This window comes from Rhinopithecus roxellana, chromosome 6 (assembly GCF_007565055.1).
Source record: "Rhinopithecus roxellana isolate Shanxi Qingling chromosome 6, ASM756505v1, whole genome shotgun sequence".
In the NCBI taxonomy this organism is placed as follows: domain Eukaryota; kingdom Metazoa; phylum Chordata; class Mammalia; order Primates; family Cercopithecidae; genus Rhinopithecus; species Rhinopithecus roxellana.
Genome location: NC_044554.1, coordinates 4,243,291 through 4,269,498, shown reverse-complemented (window position 1 = coordinate 4,269,498; position 26,208 = coordinate 4,243,291). Strand labels below are relative to the sequence as shown.

The 26,208-nt window shown below is 43.2% G+C and overlaps 1 protein-coding gene across 1 annotated transcript in view; it reads left to right on the top strand.

The window, feature by feature from the left end:
- Positions 1-26,208, top strand: part of LOC104671760 (ubiquitin-protein ligase E3C) — a 108,573-nt gene that overhangs the window by 70,308 nt on the left and 12,057 nt on the right. The window contains exons 17-20 of the mRNA XM_030932288.1: positions 16,195-16,407; positions 22,436-22,624; positions 22,726-22,792; positions 25,239-25,369. Coding sequence (XP_030788148.1) covers positions 16,195-16,407; positions 22,436-22,624; positions 22,726-22,792; positions 25,239-25,369 — 600 coding nt within the window. The remainder of the gene's footprint in view (positions 1-16,194; positions 16,408-22,435; positions 22,625-22,725; positions 22,793-25,238; positions 25,370-26,208) is intronic.

Below are 26,208 nucleotides of genomic sequence, written 5' to 3'. Positions count from 1 at the left end.
CTATGTAGTCACTCCCTATCCTGCCCTTCCTCCCCCAGCCCTGGCCAACCACTCATCTACTTTCAGTCTCTATGGACTTTTTTTTTTTTTCCTGGACATTTCATATAAGTGGAATCATTTGTTTTATCGACTATAAATTTGTGACCTTTTGTTATTGGCTTCTTTGATTTAGCATGTTTTCAGGTTTCATTAATGTCCTAATAGGTCAGTGCTTCACTCCTTTTAAGGGCCGAATCTTATTTCATTGTATGGATATACCACACTTTGGAGTTTGTTTTGTTCAGTTTGAAACAGACTGCCACCTAGGCTGGAGTGCACTGCTGCAAACACAGCTCAGTCCTGTGCTTAAGCAATCCTCCTGCTTTCAGCCTCTCAACTGTGGTAAAAGTTGCTTGCTACCACACCTAATTGTTTCATTTTATTGTAGAGGCAGGCTCTCGCCATGTTGCCCAGGCTGGTCTTGAACTCCCGGTGTCAAGCAGTCCTCATGCCTCAATCTCTCAAAAGGCTGGGATTACAGGTGTGAGCCACCACACCCAGTCACCACATTTTGTTTACTTACTCATCCCAGCCTGGAGTGCAATGGTGCGTTTGCCTTGTTTCCACCTTTTGGCTATTCTGAATAATGCTGCTACAAACATTTGTATACAGGCTGTTATTTGGACATAGGTTTTTCGTTTTTCTTGGGCATATACCTAGACCTGAAAGTGTTAGGTCGCACAGTACTCCCCGTCAAAGTGTCTGCAACCTTTTACAATCCCAGCAGCAATTTGTGAAGGTTTCAGTGACTCCACATCCTTGTCAGCACTTGGTTAGTGTTGTCTTTTTCATTACAGCCATTCTAGTGGGTGGGAACTGGTGTCTCGTTGTGGTTTTAATTTCCCTGATGACCAATAATGTTAACCATCTTTTCAGGTGCTCCATGACTTCTGTTGAGAAATGTCTATTCAAGTCCATTGCCTATTTTTTTATTGGATTGTCTTTTATTATTAAGTCCCTGAAATGCAATGAGTTAGGAAATGTATAGTCTCTGAGGAAGCTGAAACATTGTCAGATAAATGACTTGCAAGTGTTTTCCGCCTTCGCTGGGTGGTCTCTTCACTTTCATGATGATTTCCTTTGAAGGGCGAACACTTGAATTTTGAAGTCTAAGCGTGTTTTTCTTCTATTGCTTGTGCTTGGTGTCTTATCCATTCCCTGACCTAAAATCACAAAGATCTCCACCTGTATGCTCTTCCGACAGTTTTGTGGTTTTAGCTGTTACGTTTTGGTCTTGATCCTTTTTGAGTTAATTTTTGTAGATTGTATGAGTTAGGCATCCTCATGTTCTTGGCACCCTTGTTGAAAATTAGTAGACCGTACACTTAACACTGTGGGTCTGCCCTTATGCAATATGGTCTTGATTACTGTAGCTTTGCAGTGTGGGGTATGTGTGTATTTATTTATAGCAAATGAGAGTAGAGCCGCAGCCTTGTTAAGCAGGAGTGGTGGGAAGGAATCAGTCTATCCTGGATATAGAATAATTCCCCTTTATTTGTGTCTCTTTGAAATGCATTGTCATAGCCCCAGTTATTTCTTTGTTCAGACTCCCAGTGATTTTAAGTGCTCTTCAGGTTTGAGAAAGGGCTCCAGCATGACTTCACTACCGTAACGGTTTGTGTTATATCATCATCTTCAGGCTCACCATATTTCAGGTGGCAGATTTCAGGTGTTGATTTGATGTTGATTTGTGAGCTGGCTTTGGTGTCAGTTTGCGGATAGCATCTCTCTTTGTTGATGGTCACACAGCCTACTTCTCAGTTTCAGCTTCCTCTGGAGGATGTACATTTCATAATTCATTGTATGAAAATCTTTACAATGGGCCGGACACAGTGGCTCACACTTGTGTCCAACTTGGCACTTTAGGAGGCCAAGTCGAGCAGATCACCTGAGGTCGGGAGCTCGAGACTGGCCTGACCAACATGGAGAAACCCTGTCTCTACTAAAAATACAAAATTAGTTGGGCGTGGTGGCGCATGCCTGTAATCCCAGCTACTCAGGAGGCTGAGGCAGGAGAATCGCTTGAACCTGGGAGGCGGAGGTTGTGGTGAGCCAAGATCGCACCATTGCACTCCAGCCTTTGCAACAAGAGCAAAACTCTGTCTCAAAAAAAAAAGAAAAGAAAATCTTTACAATGCAATCCCGTAGTTCTTTCTGTTAAAATGAGCCCAAGAACCTTCTAACTTAATAATATATATGTGAAAATAAAGGTGAGTGTTTTGCTAGGCTAACCTGAAATACTCTAAACTTAGTGGTTTTCACACAATGCATTTACAGAAGATAGAGCATTAATTTTATCTGCATGAATTAAACCTTAAGATTATATACTACTTTTTCTTTCTGAATGTATAAATCATCCAGTCTTGATTAATGTGGAAGCTAATAGTTATGTAAGTCTGGTGAGGGTAAACTCATTTTCTCCTTTGTTTATTGACATATTGCTTATAATTGAAATTATTCTGAATATGATGTCATTGTATAGTACTATACTTTGGAATGTGTATATATTTACACAAGATTCAGGGAAGAGAATTTGTGATTTTAAACCTTTCTCCCACAAATGAAGTTTATGTAAGTTATATCTTATTAAGGCTGTTTAAAATAGTAAAGTTTAGACCAATAACAAAACTATAGTTGTTTGAGGATGGTAGTTAACTTAGTTTCACATATTTAAGACTTTCCTTACATTATTTTCTGCATGGAAATTCCCAAGGGGTTACCAACTTCCAAAACATCTGATAACCATCTGATTACAAAGTTAAACTTTGTACTAACATGCTAAAAATTGCTCAGATCCAAGTAAGTGTAATAGTACAACAACTAATAGTGTGGTACCTGAACATTATGTCTTTAAGAGATGAAAATTGTATATTGATTGATTATGATATTTATTGGGTCATAATGTATTTAAATTTTCTTTAATGCATATGTTAGTGATTGTTTACTGTGATAAAGTACAAAGAGGTCTTCAGGAGTGATCCTACAGAGGGAGAATTACCTCCTGTCACTGGCCACTTCTCAATTAAAAGTTCCATTAGCAAATGATTGTTGCTTCTGGTGTGGGTCATGATTGCATTTTATCGCCTGTAAATCAGGCTGCAGACAGGGAATAAATAAACAGCCCAAGGATGTGGTAATGTCATCTTGAACTTTTTTTTTACAGATAGAAGCACCTAGGTCCATTTAAGCCAATTAAGTTCAGAATATTTATTGAGGCTAAGCCTTTATCATATTTGAATTCTATTTGAAAATGGCTTTTTTTCTTGCTTTAGAATATTGATTTAATTGGAATGGCATGCCTATAAATCAGATTATTTGATATTATCTTGGTTATATATTTGAAAATTTTAATTAGATTGTATAACTTCAGCATGGTTTGTAATCTTTTATTGCAGTAGAATTCAGTGTGCATTTATTGTATTATGTAGTATAATCTTGGCGCTTAACAGTTTATCTTGAGATTTTCAAAAGTTGGAAAGTTTCTTTTTCTGCATCATTAGCATCCTTTTGTAAAATGCTCACTGAATTTGCTGAAACTTTAAACATCTAAATTGAGGTGAATACTAGTCATTTCAGTTGCCTTAGTCCTTAAAGGGGCAGATCTTCTCTTGTATAATACCTTGTTTTGGCCTGGCGCGGTGGCTCAAGTCTGTAATCCCAGAACTTTGGGAGGCCGAGACAGGCGGATCACGAGGTCAGGAGATCGAGACCATCCTGGCTAACACGGTGAAACCCCGTCTCTACTAAAAAATACGAAAAACTAGCCGGGCGAGGTGGCGGGCGCCTGTAGTCCCAGCTACTAGGGAGACTGAGGCAGGAGAATGGCGTAAACCCGGGAGGCAGAGCTTGCAGTGAGCTGAGATTCGGCCACTGTACTCCAGCCTGGGTGACAGAGGAAGACTCCGTCTCAAAAAAAAATACCTTGTTTTGAACCCTAAACTCTTTTTTTTTTTTTTTTTTTTTTTGGAGCTGGAGTGCAGTGGTGCAATCTCAGCTCACTGCAACCTCCGCCTCCTGGGTTCAAGCGATTCTCCTGCCTCAGCCTCCCGAGTAGCTGGGATTACAGGTATCCACCACCCTGCTCAGCTAATTTTTGTATTTTTAGTAGAGATGGGATTTCACCATGTTGGCCAGGCTGGTCTGGAACTTCTGACCTCAAGTGATCCGCCTGCCTCAGCCTCCCAAAGTGTTGGTATTACAGGCGTGAGCCACCGCACCCAGCAAGACAGTTTTCTATGTAAGTTTATTTCTTCAAAATTAACCATAAAATACAAATGGTTTAGATTCTAGAGTAAAAATGAGAGATGTATTCCTGAATTCAGTTGATTGCTGCACCTAAATAAGATTTCTTGGCCGGGTGCAGTGGATCACTAGGTCAGGAGATCGAAACCATCCTGGCTAACACAGTGAAACCCCATCTCTACTAAAAATACAAAAAATCAGCCAGGCGTGGTGGCAGGCGCCTGTTGTCCCAGCTACTCAGGAGACTGAGACAGGAGAATGGCATGAACCCAGGAGGCGGAGCTTGCAGTGAGCTGAGATTGTACCACTGCACTCCAGCCTGGGCAACAGAGCCAGACTCTGTCTCAAAAAAAAAAGATTTCTCACTGTAGGTTTAGCACCACAAGGTAAATTCTTTCTGCCCTTGGATTAAGTAAGGATTAAGTAAGTCTTGCTTACTGTTGAGTTATTACTTCCTGTTTATTTTTCTCATCACTCCCAAGCAATAGTTTGAAATAGTTCTGAAATTCGTGAGGAGAATGGATCAGTATGATATCAAGACCATTCTCTTTTTTCTGGGCCATGTTTGTCACCATGAAGGTTGGAAGCACACACTCTTGCTGGCCCTACTTAAAGTCTCCTGTTTATCTTTGGCTCTTATTTGTGCAATAAAGACAACAAATAATCTAAAAAATAGCATTGGGTGCAGTAGCTCATACCTGTAATCCCAGCACTTTGGGAGGCCAAGGTGGGAAGATCACTTAAGCCCAGGAGTTCAAGACCAGCCTGGGCATACATAGGGAGACCTAGTCTCTACTGCTAAAAAAAAAAAAATGTAGCCAGACATGGTGGTGTGTATCTGTAGTCCCAGCTCCTTGGGAGGCGGAGGTGGGAGGATTGCTTGAGCCTGAGATGTAGAGGCTGCAGTGAGCCATGATGGCACCCCCACACTCCAGCCTGGGTGACAGAGACCTTGTCTCAAAATAATGATAAAATAGGGCCCAGGTAAATCCTTTTAAACATTTAAATATTCATTTAGATTTAGCAAATGTAACTTTATGAAATAAAAGCCAAATGAAGGTGTATGGTGTTAATTTTATTGTTTCTAGACTCAAAATCAGTTTTGAGAGGCAGCAGTAAGTAAAGTGGTGGAGGTCACACTCTGGAGTAAGACAGGTCAGTGGGGACTCCTGGCGACACCAACAGAGGGCTGGCAGAATCTGGCCTGTGTTGTCATGGGCCTCCTTGGCTTTGGTATAAGCTTGCATTGGTCAGGCACTCAAGCTGGGACACCAGATGGAGTGTCACATCGTTCAGGTGGAGTGATGATGCTGCCTACGTCCTGGTGATAGTGCTAGTAAGAAGTCATCATATTCAAGGAGTTTTGCTGATGAATCAGATGTTGGGATGTGTGAGGACAAGAGAAGGTAAGGGGATCGCCTGGGTTCTGTTCTGAGAACTAGAAGGATGGAGGTCATGTTGACTAAGCTGGGGAACGTCTGGGCAGGAGCAGGTGTGGGGAGGGAGACATTCTTATGGAGGCTTAATGGGGGGCAGTTGAGGATAGGGGCCTCAAGTTCAGAGGCAATATCTGGGCTGAGCCATCAGCTTTCCCAGGGTACTTAAAGTCATGAGCCTGAATTAGATCACACAGGGTGCAGGTGTCACTAGAGAAGAAAAGAGATGAAGAATTGAGCCCCAGGGCTCTCCAAGATTTAGAGTCCAGAGAGTGGAGAATTGACTAATAGAGGTTCAGGAGATGAAGCTGGAAAGTAAGGGAGAAAACCAGAAAAGTGGAATTTCAGGTGCCAGATACAGATGGTGTTTGAAAGGAAGAGAAAGGTGGGTATTGTGTGATGGTACCATTAGACCAAGTAAGGTTTAGCACTGAGAAGTGGCCATGTCATTTAGCAAAGTGGACAAGTGATTTCTGTGGCATGGTGAAGGCAAAAACCTCAGCAGATGGGTTGAAAAGAATGTCAGGATTATCTTCTTAAAGTATCATGTGAAAGCTGAAAATACATCGCATCACAACAGAAGTGTGTACATACTCATTAGAATACATGTGAAAGAATGTTTGTAGTAACACTGTATAGCCCGTAAACTGGAAAGTACACAAATGTCCTTCAAAAGCATAATGATAATAAATAAGTTGTAGGATAGTCACAAGACTTATTGAATAACAAACTACAGCTACTTAAAATGGTATGAGTGAACGGCACAGACCTAACATTGAGTTGAAGAATCCGGACACACAAAAGTACATTTTGTCAGATTTCATTTATAGAAGTTCAGAAACAAGCAAAGCTCATTGCAGTTTTTGGAAGGCAGGATCCTGATGCTCCTGGGAGGGTAACACTGGAAGGGGGCGCAGGGGGCTTCCAAGGTGCTAGGCATTTTCTGTGCTGTGGACTAAGTGCTTTTCCATGAGTGTGTTCACTGGGTGAAAATGGATGGAGCCACAGCTTTGTGATTAGGGCACTCTGCAGCAGTAGACTTCAGAGCAGTTACAAGAGGAAGGATTGGAGAAGAATTGGGAGACTGGTTATCAAGAAAACTATGAGCAGCCGCTTAAGGGCTATGGGGCTAGGAAAGCTGTATTCTGAAGATGGGAGAAGTAATGGCATGTGCGCGTGCTGCTGGAAATGAGTCAGTGAAATTGCTGAGGGAGAGAGGAACTACACCCTGCAAAGTGAGGGTGTGAGGTCTGGTGCTGAAGCAGGGGGCGCCACAGGCCGTGTGTCCAAGAAGAGGGAGAGGAACACTGGGTGCAGCTGCATGAGCTGGGGAGCAGGAACTCATTCTGACTGCTTCCCACTGTTGCTGCTTTCTGGGTGATGCAGCAGAAGGCAAGGATGGGAAGAGCAACGTTCCCAGTCCAGCCTCCTGCATCACCTGAGGATCTGTTAGAAATGCAAATTCTTGGGCTCTACCCCAGACCTTCTGAATCTGGAATTCTAGGGCTAGGGCTCAGCAAGCTGTGTGTTTTGGTTTTTGGTTTTTGGGGGTTTTTTGAGACAGAGTCTTGCTCTTGCCCAGGCTAAAATGCAGTGGCACGGCTCACTGCAACCTCTGCCTCCCGGTTCAAGCAATTCTTGTGCCTCAGCCTCCCAAGTAACTGGGACTACGGATGCCCACCACCACGCCTGGCTAATTTTTCTATTTTTACTAGAGATGGGGTTTTGCCATGTTGGCCAGGCTGGTCTCAAATTCCTGGCCTCAAGTAATCCACCTGCCTTGGCCTCCCAAAGTGCTGGGATTACAGGTGTGAGCCACAACACCTGGCCAGCAAGCTATGAATAGGCTTAAATTAATAAGCATGACTCTGATGCACAGTAAAATTTGAGAATTACTGGACTATGGAAACATAATAGGATTGCCAGTTAGTGTAGGGCTCACTTGACGTTAATACCACAAAGTGAAGTGAGACCAGCCATGTAGGTTACTTGTTTTTCTACACCCATGAACAGCTATGTGGGTCTGACTAGGATGTAGAGTCGGATTTAACCAGGGATGGGGTTTTTTGCAAAGTGATTATAATAAAGGATGAATTGGTTGCAAGTTCATAGTGGTCACAAGAGCCTACCTTTGAATCTAGGCTGTTTAGAGAGGAAATTAATCCATGAATGGAGATTTGAGGGCAAGGGAAGCTGGATGGGAGAGGAGACCTGTAGAGTCGAGGTCCTTCAGGGAGTCAGTGTAGGGGTGGTTAAAGCTAAGATCAGAGGGGCTTAGTTGCCGGTAATGCCACTTGGGGGACAGGACTGAAGAAATTGGTAGCTAAAGTGGAGTTGAGGGACAGCCAGGATGTTAGAATGACAGTCAATTGTGGGCCACAGATGTCACCAAAAATTATCACCAGAGTGCGTTAGACTCTCAGGAGCTAAAATCTTGAATTAAGGGGCAGTAACTGCACCTGGGAGAAGTAATGGATGCCCAAGCCCAGTGCATGAGATTGAAAGCCAGGGATTTTAAGGGGGAGGGAAGGAAAGGATGGTCTGGAAGTGGCAGTAAGGAGCACAGGGGGCCTACCTCCCTTCTGTGCCCAGTGGTTCAAGGGTGCAAAAGAGACCACAACTACTCATGCAGAGTGCTCTGAGGAACACAGAGCGCTGCAGGGCATACGGGAAAATAGATTGCTGAGTGTCGCAGCATAGTCAGAAAAAAATCCTGTCTTAGCTATGAGACCAGGAGCACAAACAACAAAAGGAAAAATGAACTGGACTTAAAAACATTTGTGCTTCAAAAGACACCATCAAGAATCTGAAAATACAACACACTGAAAGAGAAGATACTTGTGGCATGTATATGAAGGACTCCATGATAAAAAGATAGCCTAATTAAAAATGGGCGAAGGATCCAGTTGGACATCTCTCCAGGGACTGGCAGCAAGCAAATGGGCCATTAGCTCATGCAAAGATGGCCAGCATCACTAGTCGTCAGGGAAGGGCAAAGCACACCACAGGCTGCCGCGCACACCCACGAGCACAGTGGGAATCAAACCAGGAATCGCAGGGTTGGTGAGGATGTGGAGGAATCAGTCCTCGTGCATTGCCAATGGGAGTGTAAAACGGTGCAGCCACTTTGGAAAGGTTTAGCAGTTCCTCAAAAGGTTACTTACCTTTTGACCCAGCAAACATATATTTACACAAAAACTTCCACACAAATTCTCACAATAGCATTATTCATAATAGCTAAAAGATGGAAATGACTCAAAGGCCCATCAGCTGGCAAATGGGTAAACAATATGGTTCATCCATACAGTGGAGTATTACAGGGCCATAAAAAGGGGTCAAGCACTGACACATGGCACACGTGGATGTACCTTGAGAATGTTCTGCTTAGTGAAAGAGTGGATGCAGAAATCACCAAAGACATGCTTCCATTTATGTGAAATGTCCAAAACAGGAAAATATAAAGAGACAGAAGGTGGATGAGTGATCGCCAGGGCTGGGAGGAACCAGGAGTGGCAGCTAAGGGATGTGGAGTTTCTTTTTAGAATAATGGAAATCTTCAGAAATTGATTGTGGTGATGGTTGTACAGTTTTATGAATATAATAAAGCCTTTTAATGTAAGTTATGTGGATGATATCCCAGTAAAGCTGTTACAAAGGAGTCATGCGGTAGGTAACGTGACTGACAGAGCCAGTGTCACAGAAGTTAGAGAAAGCAGCAGTCAGTATAAATTGGAGTTCATGGATGCCATCGTTCTAAAGCTGGAAGGAGTATAGCCATTAGAGCATCATCTCTTGTTAGGGGTACGGTACCCCATGGTAACAAAATCTTCTATCATCAAAGGCATCAGTATCCTCAAATTTCTCAGGAGGTGGCTTGACAGATTTCTAGTCTGATATTTTATTCTCCTATATGGCAAAAGTAGAATTTTGAAACTTGAAAGATGTTTTCTTCTAATTGTTGAAAATAGTTCTTGGTTATGTGGGGTACCTTGAGACTGGGCCTGAGTTGTTTGTTTGTTTGTTTGTTTGAATTCCTACTGTCTTTCAGAAGCAGGAGTGTAAAAACTGCCCTCAAATGCTCAGATGTTTGCTTCTTGTCAGTGGAAGTGGGAATATGGGTTTGCTACTTTGGCAAACTTCCTTGTTCATGAAGATGTAAGTTTTTTTTATCTTCTAGAAATATTTTGATGAGCAGGGTTGAGGGTTTCTTTGTTTTGGAGCCTGAACCTGGGAGCCACAGAACTAGAAGTCGAGGAAAAAAGGGAAGGGTTGAGCCAGGTGTGGTGGCTCATGCCTGTAATCCCAGCACTTTGGGAGGCTGAGGCGGGCAGATCACGAGGTCAGGAGTTTGAGACCAGCCTGACCAACATGGTGAAACCCCTGTCTCTACTCAAAATACAAAAATAGCTGGGCATGGTGGTGGTTGCCTCTAATTCCAGCTACTTGGGTGGCTGAGGCAGGAGAATCGCTTGAAACCGGAAGGCGGAGATTGTGGTGAGCCAAGATTGTGCCACTGCACTCCAGCCTGGGCAAAAGAGGGAAACTCTGTCTCAAAAAAAAAAAAAAGGAAGGGTCAACTCCAAGCTCCTCAAAACGTATCTCATTGTGGCTCGATCGCTGGAGGGGACTATGAGGAAAATAAGACTGAAGACATGCACTTCGAGTCTCCCCCACAGCCCCCACCCCCCATTCCCTGTGCCCTGCAGGGCTTCTGAAGTGAAAGGAGAGTTGTAGACAAGAAGGGGAATCTGTGCAGGCTTTCCTTGTCTTTATGGAGTGCCAGGGTCTCAAGAAAAGGTGTGAGCACTGTGAGGCCTGGGCAGCTCTGTGTGCTGGGGATTTGGGCAGCCTTTGTAGAGAAGTAAGAGTGCAGCACCCATGTCCTGGTGTGGTGGCTCAGGATTTGCAAGGCAGAATTGCTCTTTTTCTCTGAGTAACAGCTAGTGGGCTCTGCTCAGTTATCTGTGGTAGACATCTGCTGAATCGAGAGTGAGTTCACTTCAGCTCATGTTTAGAGATTGGCGTTAGGGCACCTGCCAGTGGAGTATTAGAGTGAGGCCCACAGCCTGGCCTCTCCCAGGGAGCTTGGTGTCTTCCTCCTGCTGTTCCTGCATGTGAGGCGCATGGGACACTGGGACAACACGGATTTTTTAGTGCCAGGGTAGCTGTGTAGACAAAGTGTTGCAGGAGTTGATGGTGTAGAAAGCTCTCTGGAATAGGATTGTGAAGATCAAGGACTTGAAATGGGTGTTGACATATACATAATCTGAAACCCACAATCCGAAAACTCTTAACACAAGAATAAATGGGTTTTCTTGCAAACAGATTCATGAATGCAGAATTCCAGTATGTAATGTGGTCCCTGACATATAGTTGGCACTTAATAAATGTTTGTTACATGAATGGGTACCATATGTTATATTTGAACTCTTGCATTAAAGATGAGGTATGTTGCCGGGCGTGGTGGCTCACACCTGTAATCCCAGCACTTTGGGAGGCCAAAGCTAGTGGATCAGCTGAGGTCAGGAGTTCAAGACAATCCTGGCCAACATGGGGAAACCCTCTCTCTACTAAAAATACAAAAATTTGCTGGGCATGGTGTGCCTGTAATCCCAGCTGCTTGGGAGGCTGAGGCAGGAGAATCACTTGAACCCAGGAGGTGGAGGTTGCAGTGAGCTGAGACTGTGCCACTGCACTCCAGCCTGGGCGATAGAGCGAAACTCCGTCTCCAGAAAAAAGAAAGAAAGATGAGGTATATTTCCTGCCCCGTAGGAGCTTAGAGTTAGTTACACAAGCCCCTGGTGGTCGCAGTGACTGAAGGGACTTCATTTTTGGATTCCAACTTATTAATTCTGAAGCACAATCATTAAATAGCATGTTGCTATTAGTATATATACATTCTTATTTTACATTTCTTTTTTGTTTTTTAAAGTATGCAGTTAGTATGATTTGAAATAATTAAAATTATTATCTGCTTGCTCAATTAGGATGGCTTTAAAGCAAGACATCATCTCTTATATAGTTTTTAGATTAAGTTATAAATGTTCACTTTAAAGCTGCCTAAAGATTGATAGAGATGCATTTGAAAAGCATTATTTTTTTTATTGATTCTTAATGTAGTAAATTACTGAAGTTATTTGGCGGCAAACAGAAATGGCCTGTGATGTGGTTCACATTTATTCTCCTGATAGAGCCACAATTTGCATTAATTGCGTCGCGACTGCACTCACTTATATTAAAAGGCTTCTACTATAATTAATCCTTTTTATTTCAAATCATTTTGGCACAATTTCTAGCTATAAACATTCGTAAAAGACAGACAGTTGAAAAATTCGTTACAGGTTTTTTCCATATACCTATTGCTATTTTTTTCATGACAAATAGTTATTGATATGCTTCTAGGAACAAGTGTGGTACAGCTGGCTGAGAATTAAGGCCAATGTGAAAAATGCTAAGTGGATTATTTTGCATAAAAAATAGGCAGTTTTTGAAGTTGTATAATTAACCTGTGTTTAGAAAATACCTTGATTTATGCTTACATTTGTATCTCAGTTGCATACATTATGGAAATTTAATTTATAATCCATTTAGCTGATGCAATCATAGTTTTTAGTGCCATCATTTATTGGTGCTTGTATATTAAATGCTCTGAAGGTTTAAACCTGCCTTATGTAAAAAATTATACCTATGCATTTACATTTTATGAGTCACAGTGGGGTTTCTGTTTAAAATTCAGGTAGTTCTGATATATTTAACTAGTTTCACTGGTTTATTGTTACTAATGCAGAAATGGCAAACAGTGACCTTATGTATTGAACATCAAATGATTTACACTTCCAGTTTACTTTTAAAGTCCACTGTACAAATGAGGCTTTTCTTCAACACCTGGAATCAATCATGTAGTTTTATGCAGAATGTTCTCCTTGGCTTTGAACTCGTCATTCTTTTCGAAGTGATGCCATTTTTCAGTGCCCCAGGTTAATAGCATTAACCATCCTTAACTTTAAATGAACTGTGCCTTTTCAACACAACTCTCTTTACATTGTCAGGAGATGGTGACTATGTCAACACAACTCTCTTTACATTGTCAGGAGATGGTGACTATGTCAACACAACTCTCTTTACATTGTCAGGAGATGGTGACTATGTCAACACAACTCTCTTTACATTGTCAGGAGATGGTGACTATGTCAACACAACTCTCTTTACATTGTCAGGAGATGGTGACTATGTCAACACAACTCTCTTTACATTGTCAGGAGATGGTGACTATGTCAACACAACTCTCTTTACATTGTCAGGAGATGGTGACTATGTCAACACAACTCTCTTTACATTGTCAGGAGATGGTGACTATGTCAACACAACTCTCTTTACATTGTCAGGAGATGGTGACTATGTGCCCGTTGCCATTTTATTCATTCTCTCATGAAGAAACCCTTTTTTGCCATCTTTTCAAAATTAATTGGATGATTATTAGTCCTCAAATCAGAAATAAAGACACAGGGCATAATACTTTGGTTTACCAGACAGAGGCCAGCCGCAGTCTTCTTGGAGGGGATGTTATGCCAGCTCTAGTTATCAGACATCCACTGAGCTCCTTAAAAAACATTCTTCGGTCAGGAGTTCGAGACCAGCCTGGCCAATATGGTGAAACCCCATCTCTACTGAAAATGCAAAAATTAGCTGGGCGTGGTGGTTGGTGCACACCTGTAGTCCCAGCTACTCAGGAAACTGAGACAGGAGAATTGCTTGAGCTCAGGAGGCAGAGGCTGCAGTGAGCCAAGATCGTGCCACTGCACTCCAGCCTGGGCAACAGAGGGAGACTCTGTCTCAAAAAAAAAAAAAAAAAAAAAAAAAAAAATGCATTCTTCACAATGTCTGTCATTTGCTGAAACAAAAAGCCAGTGGCATTCTAGATGTTTGCTTTTGGGAAAACCTCAACAGCTGTTTTCTCGTTACCTCCAGCCATATTAGTGGACACGTCCTTAAAATGTGACTCTCAAGGGGAGTCTGAGCATGCCCTGTTGGAGTGTGTAAGTTCTGGAGTGCTTGTTTAAGGATGCGTATTTTATGGACTACACGTACGAAATAGATGACTAAATACGGTCACTGGCTGGAAGCTATGACTAAGCAAAGGACTCACTCCGCACAGGAGCAATGGCTTACAGTTGAAACGTTTCTCCTTTGCTGGAACCTTGCAGAAGCACAGTCCTGGCTCTTTGGAAGCTGCTTACTCCCATGTTGTTAATTCACACAGAGCTCTCTAAAACATATCTAACAGGGCCTGATACATTTGGGTGATGGCCTCTAGGTTGGAAGGGTGACTTCTGAGTTGACTGTCTCATGGATGAATGACTACCCCATAAAGTTTTGTTTTGATTTTGGTATTCCCTGGGTAGCACGATAGCACTCGAATCTTAAAACAGTGGGATAAAGAGGGTCTGGGTCTGTCACAGCATCTCCTGCAGTACAGCTCATAATAGTCATTCGCAAAGTGTGCAAGGTGTGGTTAGTCCGGCCTTCACATTCCCTCTCTCTGTCCCTCCTGGCGTCCCTCGTTCTCGGGCAGAAATTCCCATGCTGCACCTCCAGACAGTAGGAAGGCCCTGACCGCCTCTGTGGAGAGGGTTTCTTTCTCGACAACCAGGCCACCTGTTCTCCACACACGCTGGGGTCATTAGACCACCTCTGTTTGACCTGGGAAAATAGGATCACTGTAAATTCACGTCTCTCTGAAGACTGGATGTTTTCTTTCTTTTTTTTTTTTTTTTTTTGAGACGGAGTTTTTGCTCTTGTTGCGCAGACTGGAGTGCAGTGGCACAATCTCGGCTCACTGCAACCTCCACCTCCCAGGTTAAAGCAATTCTCCTGCCTCAGCCTCCCGAGTAACTGGGATTACAGGCGCCCACCACCACGCCCAGCTAATTTTTGTGTTTTTAGTAGAGACGGGATTTTGCCACATTGGCCAGGCTTGTCTCAAACTCCTGAGCTCAGGTGATCTGCCCACTTCAGTCTCCCAGAGTGCTGGGATTATAGGCGTGAGCCACCACACCCAGCCAAACATTTTCTAATAAAGACAACAGAGACAACAGTTACCATTCCTGGAGCACTTACTAGGTATGAGGTGCCAGACACTGTGCTAGACATGCAGTTAGACATTAGTTATCTTGTTTCCATGTGGTCTATCTGGACAATTTTTTAACTTAAGGTAAAGGAATGGAAGTAAACAAGAAATCTCGATTTCCTCTACAAAAGCCATTTGTGTCAGAATATATCTAGTCAGGCCGGGTGCGGTGGCTCACGTCTGTAATCCCAGCACTCTGGGAGGCCCAGGCGGCTGGATCGCCTCAGGTCAGGAGTTCCAGACCAACTGACATGGTGAAACCCCATCTCTACTTAAAAAAAAAAAAAAATTAGCCAGGTGCAGTGGCACATGCCTGTAATCCCAGCTACTCGGGAGGCTGAGGCAGGAGAATTGCTTTAATCTGGGAGGTGGAGGTTGCAGTGAGCTGAGATCACACAGCTGCACTCCAGCCTGGGCAACAGAACAAGACTGCATCTTCAAAAAAAAAAAAAAAAGTAATATTTCTTGACATGTGAAAATCACATGAAACCCAAATTTGGAACATAGCCACCCTCACTCATTGATACATTGTCTGTGGCTGCTTTTGTGCTGCAGGGCAGAGTGGCATATGCGGTTATGAACTGGGACCCCAAAAACTGTGCTCAAATCCTAATACCCTGTCCTGTGAACATGGCCTTGTTTGGAAATAGGGTCTTTGCAAAGTTTTGGTGAGGTCATCTCATCTTAATCCTCCTCAAGTTAAGATGAGGTCATAGTAAATAAGAGTGGGTCCCGAAATCCAGTTGCTGGTGTCTTGATAAGAGAAAGAAGAGATTCAGACCCAGAGAGCTCACAGGGAAGACATCTGTGAGAAGAGACAGGAAAGAGGGTGAGGGAGCCACAACCAAGGCCCAACCAAGGTTACCCTGAGACACCAGGAGCTGGAGACACAGTGAGGTCTCCTCCCTTGGATCTTGGACCTGTGGCCCATGGAGGTGCAAGGCCATGAGTTCGTGTTTTCAGTCTCGCAGTGTGTGATCGTTTGCCATAGCCACCTCGGGAGACTTAACAAACCTGCAGTTCTTGAAGGATTCACCATCCTTCTCTTGAGGAGAAACATTTGTTGGCTTCTGTTTCACAGGAAGGATCTGGCTCTTCATAATTCCACGATTTCGCCCCTAGGTGGTCTGTTCCAGAGTTCTCCGCATGCTGAATGCGTGCATTGAATGCCTTTGTGGGAGCGTGGAGCGGGGTACTTGCCCACTGAATATCAGCTTCCACCTCCGGTACTAGGAGGAGAAAATACCTGCTCTCTTAGGGTTGGGTTTAATATCAAGTTGAGCATATGGCTCTTTGTTTGTAGGCGGCTTGTATATTCGATGCTAACGTTGTCACTGTTCTCTTTTGAAGGCTCTCTATGAGAACATGCTGGTGGAGCTGCCCTTTGCGGGCTTCTTCCTTTCCAAGTTGCTTGGAACCAGTGCGGATGTGGACATTCACCACCTCGCCTCCCTGGACCCTGAGGTGTATAAGAATTTGCTCTTCCTGAAGAGCTATGAGGACGATGTGGAGGAGCTTGGGTTGAACTTCACTGTGGTGAACAACGACCTGGGAGAGGCGCAGGTAAGGGGTCAGGAGGATTCACACACCTCTAGAGCAAATAGCAGCATCTCCTTTTGTGTGGAAGTCCATTTGTGTTACAGTGTTTGACTTCTGCACGTTTTAGTTAGAATGACCGTTGCTGTGAGTTAGACGGCGAAGCATGTAGCTCCGAAGCACCTTAGCCCTGGCCTCTGAGCTGAGCGCAGTTCCTGCTCCCACGCTTGAGGCCTGTTCGTGCCCGGCAGCCCCTCCTGCAGAGCTCTCCTCTTGAGGCTGCAGCCCAGGCTTGCTGCTTGTCTCGCTCTTCCTGGTGCTGGAGGTGGCCGTTCAGCAGCTTCCTGGCAGGACCCCTTACTTAGTCCTCACTCCTTGTCCCCTCAGAGCCACCACAGCTGCTCCAGCACTGTCTGGGGTGTGCGTTCATTACCCATCTGGTTACTTTTGTTACTTACATTGTTTTTAAAAAAGAAAAAAGTCTGTATTAGAGATTCAAGCTGATTTTCTTAAAAACAGCTTTATCAACATGTGACTCATATACCATAAAATCTGCCCTTTTTAGTATATGATTCAGTGGTTTTTAGTATGTTCATAGAGGTGGGCAGCCATCATCACCCCAGCCAATGTTAGCACATTTTCCTTGCTCTACAGAGCAACCGTGCACCTGTTAGCAGGCTCCCCCACCCCATACAGGCAGCCACCAGTCTGCTGTGTCTCTGCATGGGCCTGCCATGAACACTTCACATCAACGGAGTCTTTTTTTTTTTTTGAGATGGAGTTTCACTCTTGTTGCCCAGGCTGGAGTGCAGTGGTGCGATCTCGGCTCACCACAACCTTCACCTCCCAGGTTCAAGCGATTCTCCTGCCTCAGCCTCCTGAGTAGCTGGGATTACAGGCATGCACCACCACGCCCGGCTAATTTTGTGTTTTTAGTAGAGATGGGGTTTCTCCATATTGCTCAGGCTGGTCTCGAACTCCCAACCTCAGGTGATCTGCCCGCCTTGGCCTCCCAAAGTGCTAGGATTACAGGTGTGAGCCACTGCGCCTGGCCCGACGGAGTCTTTTACATGGTCTTCCCTCAGTTGTAGTTGCATGGATCAGGACTTCATTCCTTTTCTTTCCAGATGATATTCCATTATATGGATCTACCACAAGGTCTTTATTGGTTGATGGACATTTGGGTTGTTCCTGTGTTTGGGCTATGAAGAATATTATGGTTATAAACATCCACGTACAGCATACTAAAATAATGATTAGTGAGTTAGTAACATCTGGGATTTGCTTCAAAGACACTCTGAGCATCCATAATCTGAAAATCCAGAATGTTCCAAAATCCAAAACTTTGTAAGTGCCGACATGAAGCTCAAAGGAAATGTTCATTGGGCCATTTCAGGTTTTTGGATTAAGGATTCTTACTGATGAGTATAATGCAAGTATTCCAAAATTTGGGGGAAAAAAATTCAAATCCAAACACTTCTGGCCCAAATATTTCACTCACATAAGGGATACTGACCCTGAGTGGTGAGAACAGGGGCAGGAAGTGGGGGTACCAGTGCCAGAGACTGGCCGGGAGGTGTGGTGCCTGATGAGCTGGCTGTGTGGGGTTGGGAGCTCATACACTATTCTGTCTGCTTTAGCATGTGGGGTTTTTTGTTGTGTTGTTTTGAGACAGGGTCTCACTCTGTCACCCAGGCTGGAGGAGTGGAGTGATGCAGTCTCGGCTCACTGCACCCTCAGTCTCCTGAGTAGCTGGGATTACAGGCGTGCACCACCAAATTTGGCTCATTTTGTGTTTTTTGTAGAGACAGTGTCGCCATGTGTTACCCAGGTTGATCTCAAATTCCTGAGCTCAAGCGATCCTCCTGCCTCAGCCTCCCAAAGTGCTGGGATTACAGGCGTGAGCCACCATTCCTGGCTGATTTTTATATTTTTTGTAGACATGAGTGTCTCCCTGTGTTGTCCAGGCTGGTCTCAAACTCCTGGGCTCAAGTGATCCTCCTGCCTCCACCTCCCCAAGTGCTGGGATTACAGATGCAAGCTGCCTTTCTGTCCAAGAGCCATGTTTTGTTTGGTTACGGTTTATTTAGCTGCTTTTGTTTGTACGTATTTTTCCATACCATAGAGCTGAATTTTTTTTTTTTTTTTTTTTTTTTTTTTTTTTTTTTTTTTTTTTTTTGAGGCGGAGTCTGGCTCTGTCGCCCAGGCTGGAGTGCAGTGGCCGGATCTCAGCTCACTGCAAGCTCCACCTCCCGGGTTCACGCCATTCTCCTGCCTCAGCCTCCCGAGTAGCTGGGACTACAGGCCCCCGCCACATCGCCCGGCTAGTTTTTTGTATTCTTTAGTAGAGACGGGGTTTCACCGTGTTCGCCAGGATGGTCTCGATCTCCTGACCTTGTGATCCGCCCGTCTCGGCCTCCCAAAGTGCTGGGATTACAGGCTTGAGCCACCGTGCCCGGCCAAGAGCTGAATTTTCAACAATGCAAAGTTTAGATAATTTTGGTGGCTGTCACTGTCATCAGGAAGTACTGACACCCAGTGATGTTGCTGCTGTGGCCTTGCGCCACCTAGTGGCCTGATTTCTAAGTGGCACAAAAGCCTCCAGATGGTGAGTGTTGTGTGACCTGCCTGAGGCCTTTGCTAATGCGAGCGTTTCCCATTTTTCCTTCTGAAATAAATGGTAATAGTGAAACGTCGCATATGCAAGAATTCCATTAAAGCACTGCCGATAATACTGGAATCTGTTAAAAGCAAAAGTGTGAAGTTAAGATGTTCCAATTATTCATAGAAATTCCCACTGAGTTAAAAATTATAGATAATGTATGAGAATAATTATACTAAAGAGCCTCATTAGAAAAATTAAGAAATTCACTAGTGAAGCACCTTAGAGGAAGATCTTAAGGATTTCTATAGGAACAAATAGGTAGTCCTCCATATAAGTTGTTAAGTTTAGAAAGTGTGATTTAAAGACTTGTAATATGCAAATACTTTATTGTGTCAGCAGGTTATGTTAATCGTCCCTTTTAAAATATGGTGCTTCTCTCAGATTTGTTTTCTTCAGTGTAATCAATTTGGCTGTTAATCTGTTTAATAGTGACCATGAAATTTTAGACGACTAATTTACATAGAACTCTTTCTAGCGGAAAATGCTAAGGCTTTAAGTTTAAGAAGGACCCACAAATAACCATCTGTTAGGTAAAAAAAGATGGGACTTGAGTCACGACACCTTGCTTCAGGTCCTGGTTTGGCTGCTGTTCTGTGAGCCTTAAGGAAGTCCCAAGACCCTTTCCTCATCTCAGATGGGTGTGAGTGCCGGAGGATGAAATGAGCTAATGGTAGTAGGTCATGTACGGTGGTGTCTTGTGGGGCCTTATGGATTCTAAGTGAAAACAGACCTTTTGGAGGAACAGAGAGGACAGTTCTTGGTATCTTGCTGTCCTGAGAACTGCTCCAGTTAAATATATTTGTATTTAGAGGAAATTTTTTTTTTCTTTTTTTTTTTTTTTTTTTTGAGACGGAGTCTCGCTCTGTCGCCCGGGCTGGGGTGAGTGGTGCAATCTTGGCTCACTGCAAGCTCCGCCTCCCAGGTTCACACCATTCTCCTGCCTCAGCCTCCCAAGTAGCTGGGACTACAGGCGCCCGCCACCTCGCCCGGCTAGTTTTTTGTATTTTTAGTAGAGACGGGGTTTTACCGTGTTAGCCAGGATGGTCTCAATCTCCTGACCTCATGATCCGCCCACCTCGGCCTCCCAAAGTGCTGAGATTACCGGCGTGAGCCACCGTGCCCGATCTAGAGGAAATTTTAAGTATGTCCCTCAGATCTGAAATTTAGCACTTATGTGACATGATTTTTAAGTACACATAGTTGTTTAGGCTTAGCCTGAGAGAAGATTTTAAATTAAAAGTAGTGTAACCATTTAAAAGTTATTAGAGGGGCCGGGTGCAGTGGCTCACGGCTATAATCCCAGCACTTTGGGAGGCCAAGGCAGGTGGATCATTTGAGGTCAGGAGTTCAGACCAGCCTGCCCAACATGGCGACACCCCATCTCTACTAAAAATACAAAAATTAGCTGGGCGTGGTGGTACACGTCTGTAATTCCAGCTACTCGGGAGGTTGAGGCACAAGAATCGCTTGAACCCAGGTGGCGGAGGTTGCAGTGAGCCGAGATTGCTCCACTGCACTTCAGCCTGGGTGACAGAGTGAGACCTTGTCTCAAAAAAAAAAAAAAAAGTTACTAGAAATGTCTGTTTTTTCTGATCAGGCAAGGTAATTGGGAGCCTTGGAAGTTCCTTTAACTGATAACTTCACTGGTCCTTTGTCTTCCAAATCATACAAGTACATCATCATTTATTACCTACCTCTAATCCATTTAAAGGAAGGGGTGGTATTTTATATATTGAAATATAATAGCTAGCCTCCTGAGGCTTGGTTAACAGATGGACTGTCAGCTGAGTACAAGCAAAGGAATTAAGGTAATGAACACAATCTTTAATCAGAATGAAGACAATGGAATTGAAAGCCCATTCTTAGGCTTGATGGTTCCAAACCTTAGAAAGTGAATTAGTGAGAATAATTGAATCATCATTTAAAATGTGAAACGTTAAAAGAAGCAGATCTTTTAAGTTGAACGTTCAAGTTCTATTTGAACATTCTATGTAAAATGAGAACCAGCAAATGGCTCTCCTGTAACCATCAGCTGTAGGATGACTTAAGTCAGGCTCTCTAGCAGATTTGTGAAACAGTCTTTCTGTAAATGGTAAGAGACTGGGTGGGACATCAGTGCCATTGCCCAGAGGCAGCAGTCTTGTCAGTTACTCTAGGAATATTAAAGCTACCAGGAAAACTGAAGGCTGTGAAAAGAAAAGAATGGAAAGGTAGGGAAGTGGAAATGTCTTTGTTCATTTATTTTGGGCTTATTTTATATTTTCTTTGTCCATAGTATAGGCTGCCCTCATCTAACCCCAGGAATGCAGTTGGGGTGTTTTTGTTGTTTTTTTGTTTGTTTGTTTTGTTTTGTTTTAGAAATATAGGTGGGGGCCTTGCTTTATCTCAAACTCCTGGGCTTAAGGGATCCTCCTGCATCAGCCTCCCACAGTCCTGGGATTAGAGGCATGAGCCACTATACCCAGGCTGTTTCTTGGTTTTCTTAATAAATACTTTTTAAAAATTTTTTTATTTTAAAATATACTCTTCATAAATTATGATTACATGCTTATAGTATTTTGCTCATGTACTGTTTTGTATTTATTAATTCATACAATCATATAATCACAGCAATTCCAAGTCAGACAAACAAATATCACCATTTTATTAATGGCCAAATATTTCAAGGTGTAAAGTGACTTGTCCCCCATACAAGTGGGGGACAGTAAGATCCAGGTCTGTGTTTCCGCTATGTTGCTTTTCTCATGAGCACTGTCATGGTGCTTATGGGAGCCCCGCATTATACCTGCAAATTCTGTGAATGTAGCCATGTACTAATAAAAAGTGTTCTTACTCACTGTTTGTATACATAAGAAATTGGCTGATCTATTTTCACTGATCGTTACCACCACCCTTTGCGTCGTAATGAAAGTGCTTTATGGTAATGGCATTGTGGAAGCACACAGGTAAGTATGTGCTGCTTATGTGGATGAAAATGAGTAATCACTTTACTACAGCCTTTGCTTTTCCTCCAGAATGAGTCGCGTTTTCTCTTCTGACTTACAGTGATTGTTTGCTTCGTATCTTTGCCTTTCGTGATTTCTCATTTTTGTTTAAATAAAATTGTCATGGTGACATTGCTGTACAATTCCCTAGTGTTTTGGAGGAAACATGGATGGTTAGTGATCTGAAAGACAGAATAAGGTGCTGGGCTTTGGAGACTCTTCTTGGAGGTGCATCTTTGCATCTGTGCACGATGGTATGCATACTCACGTACTGTTTCGTATTTAGATCCTCGTTCACGAAGCATCAAGTCCTATTTCCTTAAAACATTTGTTTCTTGCTTTTTTTTTTTTTCAATCTATTATCATACTTTGAGGATTTTGAGATCCCTATGTTTTGTATTTCCAGGTAGTTGAACTAAAATTCGGTGGGAAAGACATTCCTGTCACCAGCGCCAACCGGATTGCGTACATCCACTTGGTGGCGGACTACAGGCTGAACAGGCAGATCCGCCAGCACTGCCTGGCTTTCCGACAGGGCCTTGCCAATGTCGTCAGCCTCGAGTGGCTCCGAATGTTTGATCAGCAAGAAATTCAGGTACCATACCTGCTGACTTTTTGGGACACGCTTGTCACAGGAAATGAAAAGGCTTTCTTAAAATGTACCTCAAATGTTGTTATTTGAACTTTTTTCCTTAGGTATTAATTTCTGGTGCACAAGTTCCCATAAGCCTAGAGGACCTAAAATCCTTTACAAACTATTCAGGTATGTTATCACTATTGGTTATTGTTTCTGAAAATGTTGCAGGTGATCATATTTCCAAAGTAATTTTTATTTTATTTTATTTTTTTCAGACAGAGTTTCACTCTTGTCTCCTAGGCTAGAGTGCAGTGGCGCAATCCCAGCTCACTGAAACCTTTGCCTCCCCGGTTCGAGCAATTCTCCTGCATCAGCCTCCCAAATAGCTGGGATTACAGGCATCTGCCACCAGGCCCAACTAATTTTTGTATTTTGAGTAGAGACAGGGTTTTGCCATGTTGGCCGGGATGGTTTCCTGGTCGCATGAGCTACCATGCCTGGCCCCAAAGTAATTTTTATTGTAATCTTTTGTATGGGTAATTTACATGGTTCAAAAACCAGATGGCTGAGTGCAGTGGCTCACGCCTGTAATCCCAGCCTTTGGGAAGCTGAGACAGGTGGATCACTTGAGCTCAGGAGTTTGAAACCAGCCTGGGCAATGTGGCAAAATCCTATCTCTACAAAAAAACACAAAAATTAGCTGGGCGTGGTGGTGCATACCTGTAGTCCCAGCTACTTGGGGTGCTGAAGCAAGCAGGAGAAGCACTTGAGCTGGGAAACGGAGGTCGTGGGATCTCAGTGAGCTGAGATCATGCCACTGCACTCCAGCCTGGGCGACAGGAGTGAAACCCTGTTTCTAAATAAATATACATACATACACACATGAGCAAAAACAATTAGATGTTTAACATAAGAAGATAAATGGCCAGTAAGCAAATAAGCACACGATGCGACGTGCAACACCATTAGTCATAGAAAAATGCCACTTAAATCCAAATGAGATAACCCCACATACCCACTAGTTGTCTACTGGGTGCAAGTGAGAACTTTTTGAGGAAATGGAAATATTCTAAAACTGGATTGTGCTGATGGCTGCAAAACTCTAAATTTACAAAAAAAATCATTCTTACATATACCTGTGTGTATCCATGTGTATGTATCTTTTATCTATAGTTAGTTTGTATTGCCCTAAATTTGAAGTCTAATCTTTATGTAAAAGCAGGTAATGCCTAAGGTCACATTGTCCCCATGATCAGGTCATAAGTTGAAGGAAATGAAATCAATCTGACCTTTCATTTTCCAAGAGATTGTCTTTGGTGGTTTGCATTACCCATCTGCACTGAGGGTTTGCACCTTTAATAATCTCAGCTATGCCAGTAAATAGGTTTAAAATAGTCTGTTCATTGTGGTGCCAATTAATGCACTTAAGTATTTTATTGCTGTTATTTCTGTAGTATATTAACAATGAGGGAACAATATATAGCAATTATTTTAGGTTTAGGAAGCACTTTACTAGATTAAAAGCTGTAAGTGGCAGACATTACATTTTAGAATAGTGGTCTCATCATATAGTGAGATTGGTTGTTAGCCATGGTATTAATATTGGAATGATGATAAGTTATCAGAAGGAAAAATGATAAAATTAATTTAGACACCAAATCATGCTGGGAAAACACCCAGCTGTGTTAGTACTGGACACCCATTGTCTGTCGTTTTAGATCTGTGACCACATGCAAACCCGTTCTCTACAGTCTACTCAGCAGTGGCTTTGAACTGCTAGCACAGTTCTTCAAAATAAGGCTCCTTTGCAGTAGCTTTTGGTGCCTGCATTCATCTTTATAGCTACAGGGTGATCCTTATTCTAGCTTTTTATTTTATTTTTTGAGGGCAAATCTCGCCCTGTCACCAAGGCTGGAGTGCAATGATGCAATCTCAACTCACTGCATCCTCCACCTTCTGAGTTCAAGCGACTCTCCCACCTCAGCTTCCTGAGAAGCTGAGATGACAGGTGTGCCCCATGACGTCCAGCTAATTTTTGTACTTTTGGTAGAGACGGTTTCACCACGTTGGCCAGGCTGCTCTCCAGCTCCCAGCCTCAAGTGATCTGACAGCCCGGGCCTCCCACAGTGCTGGGATTACAGGTGTGAGCCACGGTGCCTGGCCCTGCTTTGACCCTCCTTAAGTTGCTCCTGTTCTTGTACTTTGCCTATCACCTCCACATAATTGGCGGTGGGTGGGGCAGAGGCAAGGGAAGGCAGAGAATTCCACTTTTGCATTTACAATTGGTCCTTCATATCTGTGCGTTCTTTCCACATCCATGGCTTCAACCAATTGCAGTTTTAAAATATTTGAGGAAAAAGCAGTGGTTGTGTCTGCACTGAATGTGTGCTAAATATAGTGTCACAGCCATTTACATAGCCTCTGCCTTAGATTAGATGATCCGAGTGCTCTAGAGATCATGGAAGTGCACAGAAGGACGTACACAGGTGATACACAGATGCCATGCCGTTTTATAGAAGGGACTTGAGGATCCGTGGACTTCAGTATCTGTGGGGGTCTGGACCAATCCCTGTGGGTCCTGAAGCGTGGGTGTGCTTTGCATTTCATAAAGTTTGTGTTCATTTTGCCATAGGAGGCTATTCTGCAGACCATCCTGTTATTAAGGTCTTCTGGAGAGTTGTGGAAGGGTTCACTGATGAAGAAAAGCGCAAACTGCTGAAGTTTGTAACAAGCTGCTCTCGACCCCCTCTCTTGGGGTTTAAGGTACACAACTTTCATGACATTTGCTTTAAAGACCACATCATCCTAAGAAAGGCAGCAGAACATTCAGTAGGGTTAAATGAAGTCCTTTTATGTACACTTCAGTTTTTATCTTCAGCTAGATTTTTAATTAAGTACTCGTTATGATGTATGTATTTCAGTGCTAGTTTTATTTGGGGTTGCTTTTTTTTGTTCACAATAACCTATTCACATGATAGTTGTACATTGTGGTTATGATTGCCTGTGAACAAATCCTGCATTTGGAGGGACTGTTTGCAATATTAATAATCAGTCTCATAAATCTGTAACACATCTTGGGCTTTTTGCTACTGAACTGAAGCAGGTACAACCTAGAGATGTTGATGGAGTGTATATGCTTCCGAGCCTTATTTTACCACTTCTAGAAATTAATGTTGATCTTATGTAATTTGGCTTATTTTTTGAAATCAGGAGTTTGAGACCAGCCTGGCCAACATGATGAAACCTCGTGTCTGCTAAAAATACAGAAAAATGAGCCGAGCATGGTGGTGTGTGCCTGTAATCCCAGTTACTTGGGAGGCTGAGGCATGAGAATCGCTTGAACCCAGGAGGTGGAGGTTGCAGTGAGCCGAGATTGCGCCACTGCACTGCACTCCAGCCTGGGTGACAGAATGAGACCCTGTCTCCAAAAAAAAAAAAAAATTGCCTCAAGAATGTCTAATCATAATTCCTGTATTCATTGTAAATTAAAGCCATATTAACATTTAAAAATATAGTGGTATATATTATAGAATAATATATAATTAGGTAAGTACTGTATGTAGCTTGTGCTTATGAAACTTAATAGGCATTCGCTTTCTTTT